This window comes from Gambusia affinis, linkage group LG08 (genome assembly GCF_019740435.1).
Source record: "Gambusia affinis linkage group LG08, SWU_Gaff_1.0, whole genome shotgun sequence".
Lineage (NCBI taxonomy): Eukaryota > Metazoa > Chordata > Actinopteri > Cyprinodontiformes > Poeciliidae > Gambusia > Gambusia affinis.
The window spans coordinates 6,930,063-6,944,098 of record NC_057875.1 but is presented as its reverse complement, the minus strand read 5'-3'; the positions used below and the strand labels follow the sequence as shown (position 1 = coordinate 6,944,098).

At 40.3% G+C, this 14,036-nt stretch overlaps 1 protein-coding gene across 4 annotated transcripts in view; it reads right to left on the bottom strand.

The window, feature by feature from the left end:
- kcnc1b (potassium voltage-gated channel, Shaw-related subfamily, member 1b) overlaps window positions 1-14,036 on the bottom strand; it is a 21,030-nt gene extending 6,994 nt beyond the window's left edge. For 3 of the 4 annotated variants that reach the window (XM_044124416.1, XM_044124417.1, XM_044124415.1), the window contains exons 1-3: window positions 12,561-14,036; window positions 5,860-6,775; window positions 4,012-4,185 (exon numbers count right to left, since the gene is read on the bottom strand). In XM_044124416.1, the coding sequence (XP_043980351.1) occupies window positions 4,012-4,185; window positions 5,860-6,775; window positions 12,561-13,118 (1,648 nt within the window). In that variant the 5' untranslated portion in view covers window positions 13,119-14,036. Of the gene's footprint in view, window positions 1-252; window positions 3,010-4,011; window positions 4,186-5,859; window positions 6,776-12,560 lie in introns of those variants that run through there. The other variant, XM_044124414.1, reaches the window with a different exon arrangement.

Genomic DNA, 14,036 nt, shown 5'->3' with positions numbered 1-14,036 from the left:
ACATTACTGATTGCTCTACATAGAATTTAATAAAGTGCCCTGAAAAGACTTGTGCATAAATGTTGGGACGGTATCAATACATGTAGGAGTATTGATCAGTAGACAAACACAGCAGGATTCCTTGTGATATCTGATTGTAACTTGAGACATTTTGGCTCTGTAGAGCTGCTTGGTCCCCTTTTATTTTGTGCTTTAATATACAACAAGATCTGAGAAGTATAAAATAACTTTTTCCTTCATCTTTTTTTCCAGCATATCTTTTTTTTTTTTTTGCTTGGTGCTGAATGTTAAGTTTTAATATCACTGGTGTGTAACAATAATAACCAAAGAGGACATTAATTTGATTAAGAGTATCAGGGTGGAGCTAAAAGTGCCTATTTAGGAAATAAAGTGGCATAATGATGCTACACTGGGAACATTTGCTTAATAACGTGTCAATTTCTTATTGACTTATTCTCTGCTTTACTTGATATGAAGGCACCATTGTTTTACAGGCACATCTTAATAAATACTTTTCAGTAATTGAATTCAAAAGTGAAATATATGTATGTATTAATTACACACAAAACTATATCTTTACAAGCATTTATTTAACTTCCTTTTAATGAAATACAATTTATATCTATTAGTAAACTAAGTTTAAGTTTCTTAGAAAATCTGAATATCAAAAAAGACCAATAAAAAAATTATTTTTATAACTGTCAACTGAAAATACTCACTTAACACTTCGGTTCCTTTTGCAAGAACGTTTGCATCAACGCATTGGGGCATGGAGGCGACCCACTGCTGAGGTAATAAGGAAACCCTGATGGCTTTAGAAGCATGTTGGGCCAGGTGTCTCTCACCAATACACTGTAGGTTCTTCTTGGTACCATTCACCACTATAACTAATCCCAACAACCTTCAGTCAAAAACTGACTTGGGTCCATGTATTTAACCAAATACAAAAGTAGTGACCCATATCATGCTCTGATTGCTAAGAATAGATGAAAATATTTTTATTACACCACAAATTGTGTCACTGAAGAACATGTGCAAGATCCTTATGTTTAAGGATTGCAATGCTTAACAGATCACTTCCTCTAAAATTCAAACTAAATTGTTCATTAAATTAGGATATTAAATGTTTAATTTATTGCCGAGCAGGTAAATCTAACCCAATATTTAATTTAGGCCAGTATTGCAAAAAGTTTGCTCTGTGAGATTTGGAAGTGGTGAATTTTCCAACAGATCCAACACCACAGGTACCACGTCCTACCGGAAAATTAAATCTGCACTTCTTTAAAGCTTTTCAGCTGAAGGAACCATGAGGTGCTCTAAAAGTTCCTGGTAGAAAAATACTCTCACTTAGACTCTATAAAACCCAGCAGATGACATGGCTCCCAAATCATCCCTGTCTGTTGAAACTCCACATCCCTGTCATCCCTGCCTGTTGTAAATATCCCTTTTAAATGGGTATTTAAGAAAACAGATTTTCTTTTCTTTCAACTTTTCTAATACACAACCTTCTGTGAAGATCCAGCTTTTTTTGTTAGGCATTTGCCCTACATGTCTGTCTACTGGACAACTGTCTTGTAAGCAGTCCTTATAATTATAAAGGACAAAACATGGCTCATTCTTCAAATGCTCTTTTTTATTGGTCTTATTTCCAGAAATAAATGCTTGAAATATATACATCTGGATGTAATTAGTTTCACTTTTTGGCTTAAATTAAATAACTATTTAATTTATTGAGGTGCACCCGTATATCTCATGAGTCCTGCATCAGGTCAAGCAGCACATCAGTAACAGAAGTTGCTAAAGAGTATTTACAGAGTTTAAAAACCCTAAACTACCAGTAAACACTGTCATATAAAATAGCATTTGTTGGCTTTGTGACAAATTTGTTCAAGTTAGACAACTCTGTGTTAGAGACCCTGGTCAAAGGACAAGGAAAATAAATGTATAAAGTTGGGGAAAGGCAAAGAATGGTGGCTACATAAAAATCTCTGCTATGACTGAGTCTCTTGTAAAGCTGTCTTGAAATGCATAAGAATGACAAAGCTTAGGAAGCTTTTAAATTCTTTTTTTTTTCTTACACTTACTGCATTACAATTAGCTTCTGGTTGAACATGATTTATCATGCAGTTCATGCAAATTAACAGTTTTAGTTCTGTTGACATTAAATGTATCCATCACTGGCATCAAAGGAATTGTCATAATCTCCATATTGCATTGGACATTGTGAACATTGCGTTCAAATATGTATATTTTTAATGGCCACTCAGTTAACACGGAGTCTTGTCTGGATTGCACTTCTGCATGAAAACGTCTCTACTTTGCAACACACAAAGCACTTGACAATTTGCCTTAACAGCTTTTGGATATGTTTCAAAGCAATGAGTTAATTTCCAGCAAACTATCAACAGGTGTTACATCTCATTAAAAAAAAATATATAGATATTTTTACAAAATTCAACACAAAAAAAGCAAAAGCAAATGAGATCAAACTTATTAGCAGAAGAGTATGAGAGATCAAAAGCAACAGAGCAACAGGCAATGATGTCAACACAGGAAAAAAAGAGGAGTTAGCCTGCAGTAGAACAGTGCTTCGTCTGCAGCTCAGGTGACCCATGCAGAGTGGCATGTGCCAATGTTGACTACTTTAGGATATGATGACACACCCAAGTGTATCACTTGGGAAGCTTAAGTTTAAGCACAGTTAAGATACATTGTTCCAGGAAAAAGAAAAACCAAAACAAACAAAAACGAGAAGAAAACAAAATCAGGAGCGAAGGCAAGAAGTGTCAAAGCAAAGTCTGACAGGAGAGATAAGAAGGAGGATTGTGGACTGGCCTTCCAATGGCATTGTGTCTGCTACTCAACCATGCTACATAATGGATGGGATGGGAGAATGTGAGTGCTGCATTAGACAGGGTGGGCTGCAGGGCAGGGCGGACACTGAGGACACTCCAGAGGCATCCCCGCTCATGCCAGACATGCTGTTAAGGCTCCAAGGCTTTTCACAACCTTCAGTTGGAAAACAGAGAACGTTCTGAGTACACTGCAGCACTGGATCCATGACAGAAGGTTTTCTTTTTTATATATATATATATATATTTTTTTTTTATTATTATTTTTTTGGTATTCCTCACTTTTTACACTACACCTGTTGCTTTCTTGTTTTTGTCTCCAAAGAAACAGGTCAACACAGACTTGAGACAGATTATTATTCTCCATGCATTGAGTGCATCAGGAGTACAACAGCATGCACCGGGTGGTACTGGAATGGTTTGGAGTAGAACACTGTAACAAGACAGAACAATAGGCACTGTGGGCAGGAGGTCTACACTTGGCTACAAGCAGAATTTTATTCTGTGTGCCAGTTACTGCACACAAACTTACATCACTTTAAAGAGGAATGTTTTGAACATTTTATCATTTAAAATAGAATTTTAAATTGTCTTAAGCTGTAATAATATTGATATTAATAATAATATTTCACTTTTTGTGTTGTGCTCCTTCACCATGCTGATAGCACCCATCAGCAAGACACTTCATGCACCGTTATGGTCAAGAGGAATGTTCTTGTAAGTCAGAATCCCACACATTACTTATCATTAAAACACATAAACGTACATGATACACATGTAGCACGAAATATACTCTCCTAGCCATATACGACACATTCTAGATCATATAAATCTCAAAAATAGCTTTCTTACTAGTAAATAAATAGGGGCATTACATTATGCGTGGTATAAAAAAATATATCTTATGTAGATGTGGATTATCCTTGACGTTTGTGAGGATTGTGCCTGTGTGTGGGTTGGAATTGTGTACAATCTCCAGCAGGATGATTGAGAAAAAGTGAGTGGTGAGGTTTGCTGTGAGTGCATGTGTGTGCGTGTGTGTGTGTGTGTTTTGGATGTGCGTGGAAAAAGCTGATGCAACAAAGGAGCATGTCATGTCTATTGCCTACAGGGTGTCAGTGTCTCGGGGGGGCCTGTGATTGGCTGTTACTGTACGTACCCCTCCTCACTCTGCCCCCCGTGTGGTTGGGGTGTTCAGCCGTGGTGACCAAGAAGCAGGGCCGCTCTCGCTCGCTGGGGCTGAAGATCTCCTCCGGAGAAATGGCCTGGTCTATGTGCGGGCAGTCTTCGTTGGCCAGTGCTGCGTTAGCCGCTTCGCCGTTCAGCTTGGAATCTTAAAATAATGAACAACATTTTTAAAAATGGGAAGACGGTGATGTTAAGGGCAACATTGTTTTAGCTATGGCCTACTGAGGGTCCACATAGGAATTACCCTGCAAAATAATGGTGTTAGTATACAGTGCCTTCCAAAGGGGTTTTTACCCTTTGAACTTTTCGTCATTTTGACCAATTGGAAACTTTCGTGATGTTTAGAAGTATTTTTGATAATAACCAAACACAAAGTATCACAAGATTATGATGAATGAAAATCATATTTTTTTCAATTTATTTTAAGATTTTAAATATAGAAAGTGTAACATGCACTGGATTACTGTAGCACATGAAGATATTTGACCCTAAAACATTTCACTGAAACATGTCTTGACTTGTCCATTGGGGACAAATTAAATTTCATTAAATTGAATTGAACTGGGGCTGCACAGTGGCGCAGTTGGTAGCACTGTGCCTTGCAGCAAGAAGGTTCCGGGTTCAATTCCCAGCCAAGGGTCTTTCTGCACGGAGTTTGCATGTTCTCCCTGTGCATGCGTGGGTTCTCTCTGGGTACTCCGTTTATACTCTGTTTATAGGTTGTGTCAAGAGATAGTTTTCCCCTCAAAATAAAAAAAAAAATTGGGGCAAATTAAAAACTCAATTTTGGTCTTATTTGAGGAGAACTCATTCGTTCACACATTTGCTGTGTCCCTTTTACAAACTACAAAAAGGACTTTCTTTCAACAAACACTTCTTTTTGCTCTTCCATTAAGTCTCAGATGTGTGCCTTTTAGCTAGAGTGCATGCTCATATCCTGGTAGGTTTGCAGTTGTTCCGTACTCTTGGATACTTTTTAGAAGGAAAAAATATCCCACCGCTTTGGTTACTTCTTATTACCTAAACCAGCTTTAAACTTTTTCATCTGTCTGCTGTGTTGCTTGGTGTTTGGGACACTAGTTGCTCGCAAAATAGTTGTATTTGTACTCAAATTATACAAAAATGTACTCACTGAGATGATTGGTTTATTTTGCAGTTTCAGAGAAAAAGGGACTGAATATGTTTTCACAAGAAACTTTTCCTCTTTTTATTTGTAAATATTATTAGAAACCATAACTTTCTTCCACTTTGCAGTAAATTTGTGTTTTTCTATCACATAAGAAACAAACAAAGTACCTTAAAGCTTATTGTGGTGACACCAGTTTTAAGACCTTGAACAAAAGTTTAAGGCATCTTAAAACTTTTGTAAACAGCAGCTGCTGTCTGGTGTTTACCCTGAACTGCTGATGTAATCCATCTCTGGCAAAGACCAATAAATCTCAGCACTGACATCACCAGAGGGGCATTAAGTTGTTCAGGCATCTACTAATGGTTGTACTTAACATTGCAACTACATCCTCTCAGTCTTAAGAGACATAGAGTATGAGTCACTGCATTAGGACGTGCAAAATCAATAACAAGAATACTCAGGGTCTCTTTTTTCTTTTATCAAAAGTCAAATGGGCTTTTTATTTCATATTGCATTCCTTTGACTGTTTTCAGAATTGTGTTTTTTGTTTCGTCTCATGTCTGAGTCAGCAGCTGACTGAAGTACAGGACCAGACGGCAAAACTGCTAACTAGTGAAATTGTTATTTCTATATAGGAGCAATCAGCTTCCACAACAGTACATGAGAGTTTGTGTTTTGCTTCTTACTTACCTTGAAATTTGATCTCAAACACGTCGTCATGGGGTATGGGGCTTGGATGCTGGGAGCTGATGCTGGACTTACAGTAGTTAGGGGAGCCTGGTTGGGGCGCTCTGGGGATATGCCTGTTTTTTTTCTTTGGTAGTTTCTGTTTAGCCATTGCCAGGGAGTAGTACATTCCAAAGTTGTTGACAATTACTGGTACAGGCATGGCGATGGTCAGCACACCTGCCAGGGCGCACAGGGCTCCAACCAGCATGCCAAAGGTCGTCTGAGGGTACATGTCTCCGTAGCCGAGGGTCGTCATCGTCACCACCGCCCACCAGAATCCGATTGGGATGTTCTTGAACTGTGTATGCTCACTGGCTCTCGGGTCGTTGGGGTCGGCTCCAATGCGTTCTGCGTAGTAGATCATTGTGGCAAAGATGAGGACGCCAAGAGCAAGGAAAATAATGAGGAGGAGGAACTCGTTGGTGCTGGCCCTCAGAGTGTGACCCAGAACTCGCAGCCCCACGAAGTGACGGGTTAGCTTGAAGATACGCAGGATCCGCACAAAGCGGACAACTCTCAGGAATCCCAGCACGTCTTTCGCTGCCTTGGAGGACAGCCCACTAAGGCTCACCTCCAGGTAGAAGGGCAGGATGGCCACAAAGTCGATGATGTTGAGCGCGTTCCGAATGAAATCAAATTTGTTCGGACAGAAAGTTATTCGCATCAGAAACTCAAACGTGAACCACACAACGCAGACGCCCTCAATGTAGGTGAGGTAGGCCGCTGTCTCTGTCTCCTGGTATGTGCTCACCACCGTTTCATTGTCCAACACTTCCGTCTCAGTGCGGTTCACAATCGGGTTGAAGGCTTCGTGGGTCTCCAGACAGAAGGTGGTGATAGACACCAGAATGAAGAAAAGCGAGGCTAAGGCGATCCACTGAGAGAGGAAACAGATCAAAGGGATATGAGGACAGAGAGGACAATGAGCACAGTATCACAGGCAATGTAATCAACCGTGATGGGTTAGCAACTGTTTTCAGCAGGACACAATGCAGCTCAATCTATCATCTATGAAATAATATCTGTTTTGACTATGACCAGATGTCAATTGATGTTATCTCTATTTTTTCTCTTTAAGGGGATGATCTGGATAAACTTCCTGTTCCTCCTCTTGCTTATGCTGAGTCTCAAGGTCATGGCATTTTTATGAATGACCTATATACTGAATTATAAAGAACCTGCAGCAGCTGGAACAGTAGTAACAAACGGGATGTTTTTGTTAACCCTCAACCTTTAGCCTGGTCTTTTCCCTTCATCACAACCACTACTGTAGGTCTTCCCTGCACAAGGTCACACTGTCCTGAGGACCAGCTCCTGGGAATCACGAGAGCTGGGAGAAACCCATAATTCAACTAATCAAATCAAATCAAATCAAATTTTATTTGAATAGCACATTTCAGCAGCAAGGCATTTCAAAGTGCTTTACATCATATCAAACACAGAAACACAATGCAATATATAGAATCAACAATCAAAACAATGGGTAAATAGGTAAAGAGTACTTCAACCTTCATTATGTATTGATTAGATTCTCAGATTTCATCACATTTAGGTTGTCAGAGATCTGGTGCATACAACATGAGCGTAACAACCGCTCTCTCTGGGGTATGTAGTGGAGGCCTTTTGTCGTGGTGTCTTCCTCATGTTATCTCCATCCTATCATGCTGTGCTGGTTTACAGCAGGTGTTGGTCAATTCACCTCTTTATCAATTTATACTTTTTAATTTTTAGTTGTTTTGTACCCAACTGTTTTGCATAAAAAATTGATCTGTTGCAAGACATGCATCAGATCAGGCCTCCTTTTGGGGTATTTTGTACCTGCTTTGGCTATCCATGACTTCTTGACTATTTCTTTTATATTGTCCTGACAGGAAAGAAATACGGTTATGTGACTCCCATAAATGATATCTACTTGAAGGACTTTGCCTAATTATCTTGTTTTCACCACATGTCATATGTAATATTTTGTGTTGTGCAGTTGAGTGATTAACTGGTGATCAAATCGGGATCAAAATCAAACTAAATGGACAAGCAGTTGGACTAAATATTATTTAACCCCATCTTCAATTGAAGTGTATTTTCAAAATTCTAATTTGTGTTTTAAGTCAGCAAATTTTAACAGTTTAAATAGCTAAATTGGAAGCCTTTAGTCCTCGACGCGGCCGTCGCGGGCTCAATTCCCGGACCTGGTGACATTTGCCGCATGTCTTCCCCCCTCTCTCTCTCCCTTTCCTGTCAGCCTACTGTCATATAAGGGACACTAGAGCCCACAAAAGACCCCCTGGTGGGGAGAAAAATATAAATAAATAAATAAATAGGTAAATAAATCTAATATTATTTATTTAGCTATAAATTTAACTGTCGGGTTAAAAGACAGTTATCCCAAGCATACTTCAGAGTCCACCAACACTAGATAGATGAAGTGGTCAGTGCTTGACTTACTGAAAAATAAGGTTTGAATAGCCTCTGAAAATGTTTGCTATAACACACAAACCATCCATCCATCCATTTTTTGTTCATCCTTGTCCCTAATGTTGTCGGGAGGGTTGCTGGTTCCTATCTCCAGCTACGTTCCGGGCGAGACCCTGGACAGGTCGCCAGTCTGTCGCAGGGCAACACAGAGACACACAGGACACACAACCATTCACACACACACTCACACCTAGGGATAATTTAGAGAGACCAATTAACCTGACAGTCATGTTTTTGGACTGTGGGAGGAAGCCGGAGAACCCGGAGAGAACCCACCATGCACAGAGAGAACATGTAAACTCCATGCAGAAAAACCCCAGGCCGGGAATAGAACCCAGGACCTTCTTGCTGCAAGGCAACAGCTCTACCAACTGCGCCACTGTGCAGCCCATACACACAAACCAATCAATGAACTGGTCTTTCATTGAGCATTCTTTAGGAAAGCAGCCAGAATCTGTCTCGCAGATCACCTATCCATGAATTATTGTTTGTTTACAGCAGGTCATAGTAATGAAAATGTGCTTTACAAAATACTCATTTGTCCTGAGCTACGTACTCTGTTTTTACTTGATTTGTTTACTGCAAAGGTCAACTAGGTTGTACAGTTTAATAATCCTACATTGGAGTGGGGTTGAATAATCTTAGATGGAATTTTACGATACAGCACAAAACTTTCAGGAAATATCATAAACAAATTAAATTACTTTATCCTCATGTAATTTATCAACCATACCTAACTACAACTAGAAATAAACAGATACATAATGGTTTACATACAGAAAATAGGAAGAAGCTAAGTGGCAAAATAAGGGTTTGTCTTACTCCTCATGGTGTACTGTTATCTTAAAGCAGGAATAAGCGTCCTCATCTTAAGTAAGGTGAGTGGACAGGAAGCATAAACAGGAAGAGAGTGAGTACTATTCCATGAGTTCCAAAAGTGGGATCAATAGTTGCTTGTTAGCTTATAAAAATGCATCAAAGTCAAGCTTTGTAGTACCTCTCAAACTAATGCATGGGATTAAGTAGTGTGAAGAAATAATGAATGACTTTAGGGAAGGTGTCAGTTGAATAAAAAAGGAGCAGGTCTGGGCATGCATTCTGCTGAGCAAAACAAACACTGCTCTCCCTGGCAGTAGCATCCATTCACAGAGAGGCCAACTCGCAGCACAAGATGGAAAACAGGCTCTCATTATAACATCCTCATCACCAACGAATCATTGCACTGAGCTGAGGAAATCACTGCTGCTTATGAAAGTCTGCTTCCCTTCCAAATACTAGGATAGTAGCTCAGGGGGACACTAGGTGCTGACTTCAGATTTAGGTTGTGTCAACAGCAGGACTGTGCACATAGAAAAGCCAACTTTGAAAATATTTGTAGAATATTGCATAATTTGTTCAGTTGATTTTAAGTCGTGTTTTTGTAGCATCAATTCAGAACAAATGTAATCTCAGCGAACTTTGCGAGACAAATGCTTCAGTCCATATCCATGTAAATATAAATATAGAGAGAGATTAATAATCAGTCATATACATTCCAATGAGATTCAGTTAAATTCAGTTTATGATGTTAGTTGTTAAAAAAATATGTAAGAAAAGCTCAGTCCAGTCATGGACTTCACAGTTTTTTCTTGATGTTATTAAAAGTGAAATTTGTGTCAGAGTTCTGAAGCAATAAAAAGTGTTAGTGTTTTCTCTGATTGCATAATGCTGTTTTGTCCACCCCCTCGACACTGTGTTCCATAATAAGTCAGATTTAACACCCTGCCTTCTCCTTTAAAGTAACCTGGGGTTTTTTATTATTTGAATCTCTTCAGCTGCCAAAATTTTTCATAATAGCAAAAATTTTTGCAGCTCAAATTGGGTAGACAATATCAGTCAACAAGCTTTAATGTGATGAAGCCTTTTTTCTGATAAGCTTCTGTTATTTAATTTGCGAATGCCTCCAAACATTCAGTTTGCTGAATATCCCACCCTCCAAACAAAGAAACAAGCGCTGCATCTTACTGGGCCGCCCCCTGAATTATCCGTCTCTGACAGTAAGGAAGGAGCGCAGTAAGTGAAAAGACAAAAGACTTTCAGTTTATTGATAATTCTCCCTGTCTTGGAAAAACCACAGGCCTACTATGCAGAGACAAGGGCTTAGATCCACTGTGAATAGAGTCTGTAATTAACTCTGAAGCTCACATCTAATTAATCTTATTGCCAGTTTGGGTGGCGCTCTGTCAATCTTTGATCTGCTTTTGTCAGAGCTTTTGTTGAATGTAGGACAGTTTTAGAATTATTTGAAATTCAGAAATTTTTTCCCCCTTCATTAAACGATTATGTTGTAAATGGCACACTGTTAGGTTACACTGCTGTGCTCAAAGCCTAAGGGGTTAGAACTTGTCAATATAGACTTCCTTTAAAGCAGCTTGACTGTTTACTCCTATCAGGTTGGTACAGCTGTTCAAACAGCATGCAGCACAGCGGTCCTTTGTAGGGGCTCTGTGGCCTTTCTGAAGCATCTAAAAAGCTGGTTGTTATTTCATTTTCACCAACGTGGGGCATTATGCCCAGATGGAAAAGTGCCCGTAACAAAGACTAATAATGACACCTGAAAGAGCAACCTCATTTTTGTTTGGAGGTCTGCCACAAACAATTGGCTGGTGCCAAAGAGCAGGTGTCCTTATGTGGAGCTGACCTATATACCTGGGGATCCTTCTGTCCTGGAAATAACAATCTAAAGACCTGTTGGAGGCTCAGTGAGGTTCTGCATCTCTCTGCTGGAGGAGAATGGAAGCTATGATTTGCATCCAAATCGTTTTTCTGCAGAAGATATTTTTGTTCTCTCTCTCTGCTCTGTCTTTGTGACCTCTTTGACCTGCTATGGAAACCCCAGGGATTATAAAGCAAGGTCATAAAAAGCCTCCTGAACTCATCAATTTCTGTTGTGCCATCACAACCGCAAAGGCAAATTAACAAGTGTTGTTTGTACAGTTCTGACTGGTTCTGTCAAGAACAGAGGCACATCCACAGAGTTATGTCGCAAGAGGATTGATCATCTTTCAATAAATCACTAAAACTAAACAATAACAGAATTTTAATCTGGGTTTTATAAGTTTTATTATTCGGTTGTCACATACAGGGAAATGTGGAATGAGTAATTGATTGAGAAGTGGCATGCTTTTTAATAGAAGCAGAATATTATCAAGGTAAAAAGGAAATACGCTTTAAAATAATACATGAACAAATAATGTAGTTTAGTTGATTGATTGATTTCCCTCTGTTTTTAAGTCCATAATTTAAAAATAAGAACAGATAGCGTTTCAGACACATTAACACTGAAGAGCACAGGAAATATTGATTAACAATGAATTGATTCATAAAGTGCTGATGAAGATATAAAAGATTAGAATTTAACCATATAAAATGCAATAATTAAATGTGGTAACTCACTCCCTTCCTTTTTTAAATGATAAAAAAAATCAAATAAGTGCCTGATAAATTAATAAACAAAAAATCATTTAACAATTGTAACTCAACTTGATGAAAACAAACACACTGGCGGAACAGAGGCATTAATAATCTTGTGGTGGACACATCGAAACTGTAAGCTTAAAATGTTAATTTTATTATGCTACTAGCATGATAAGAGTAACGGGGAGATTTGGTTACTTGAGGATTTAAAACTGATATAATATTTATTTTTATTACAGGAATGAAAGAAGTGTAAACAACCCTTTCTGTCCTGGGGGCACAGATGCCCTTTACGCCTCTTACCCTCCTACACTTTCGTGACGCCACTGATCAAGACAAATTTCTGCTTGTAGAAAATTGGGCTTTATTTACCCAGGGCCGCTTCAAGAAGGTGGTCAGTTGGGGGCTACTGATAATCTTGGGATGGCACAACAAAGCCAAAAGCCAGAACAGCATTTCAGGAGTTTTTTTTTACTAATAGAATATGTAATGGGTGGGAAGCCGGACCATTAAAAAATAATATATTTTTAAAAGAGCCTGTGGGAGTCACAGTAATAATTTAAGCTTAAATAAGCAAATAAATTTAGCAGCTCATTGAAACATGAACGATCCTATCTGAAAGTCATTAATTATGCATGCAGACTGTCTGGCTTATTACACTGTAACCCAATTCAGATGAAACTAGGACAACAATAACATGATAAAAAGAAGGAGAAGGAAAAAAAAACACTCACCCTGGCATATTTTGAAGAGTATGGATCCTCGAACAGAGCCCAGACCCGTTTCTGCCAGCGGCTCCACAGGCTGCCACTCCTCACATCAGGTGAATCCCCCTGCGCCAGCCTCCTCGTCATCTCATCATCATCCTCATGCTCCTGCTCTGGCTCCGGATCCTCGCTCCCCAGGTCTAACAGACCCCCTCCGCCGAAACTATCAAGGGCCTCCTCTGCCTCCCGGTGCTGTCGATAGGTCATCCAGCAGCATGGCTCCACGTCTGTCTCATCGATGCCCCAGAAGGCCAGCTCCTCCTCATACAGCGGCCCACAGACGTCGGCCGGGCAGTGCAGTTTACCCGTCCTGTAGTAATTAAGGATGTGTGCGAAAACGCCCGGGTGGCGGTCGAAGAAGAACTCCTCGATCTTGGCGTCATAGTCGAAGTGGTTGGGCGCATCAGGCTCGGCCAGCCAGGACAAGCGGGTTCCAGGTAGGGTGCGCAGGGTACTGCGGTATGTCTGATGTCTGATCCCTCCTACGTTTATCACAATGCGATCCTTGTCGTCGCTCAGGCCCATCGCGTCCCTTAGGCATTTCTCCACTAAGTTCCTCTCATTGCAAAGATCAGTCTAGATGTACCTTTAGAACGGCGCACAGCAATTACGCACAAAGCAACCAGTTGGGAGGAAATCAGCGTTGTTTGACATGCATTCCCTCTATTACCCTGTATTCCTTACCAGCACCTCACATGCACCTGGCTGATTTTAAACTCTTAACATTGCCAGGCTCTGCTGAAGGTATAGAATCGACATCCAAAATGAGTGCAGCCAATGGAATCACATTTGGAATGGACGTCACATTGCTCCCAGATCAGAGATGTGCACGTATGAAAAAGCACAAACGGCAACAGTTTCTGGATCGGGTCATTAAATCCAGCAGGTCGCCTGTTGTTCGTGACTTTCACAGCAAGGTGACTGCGGTGGTGGTGAGCGGACAGCGTCTGATGGAGACGCGGAGCTGCCTCCAGACTCACCTCCTTCACGCTCAGCTCAGCCCGCTCCCTCTCCGCGCTCTTCGGGCGACGCCACCGCTACACACAGCCTCTCTTTGTCTCAGCAGATAGGATCAGAGCGCGGATCTTCACCGCTGTCATTCATGCATGATCAGGATGAAAAATATCCCAGTCAGATCAAAGGGAGAACGGTCCTCTTCTCAGATCTCTACACCAGATCAAATAAAGAGAATCGAGGATGAAGAGGTGCGATGAGCCTCCTCAAAAAACGCCCAAACTGCCTGTTATTCACACCGAGCCTCTCTGCTCCTGTTTCAAACCAGATTGAGCATGCCCAGTGGAGGAGTTTACTCTTACAGCCTATGAAAGCTGTCAAGTCTCCTCTCAATTAAAGATATTGAAATAATCTTATAGCTGCTCACTTTTTCTAATTTGTCTGACTTCTCCTTGTGGTCCGAGAGCAGCTCCAACTGCCTGTAGGGAA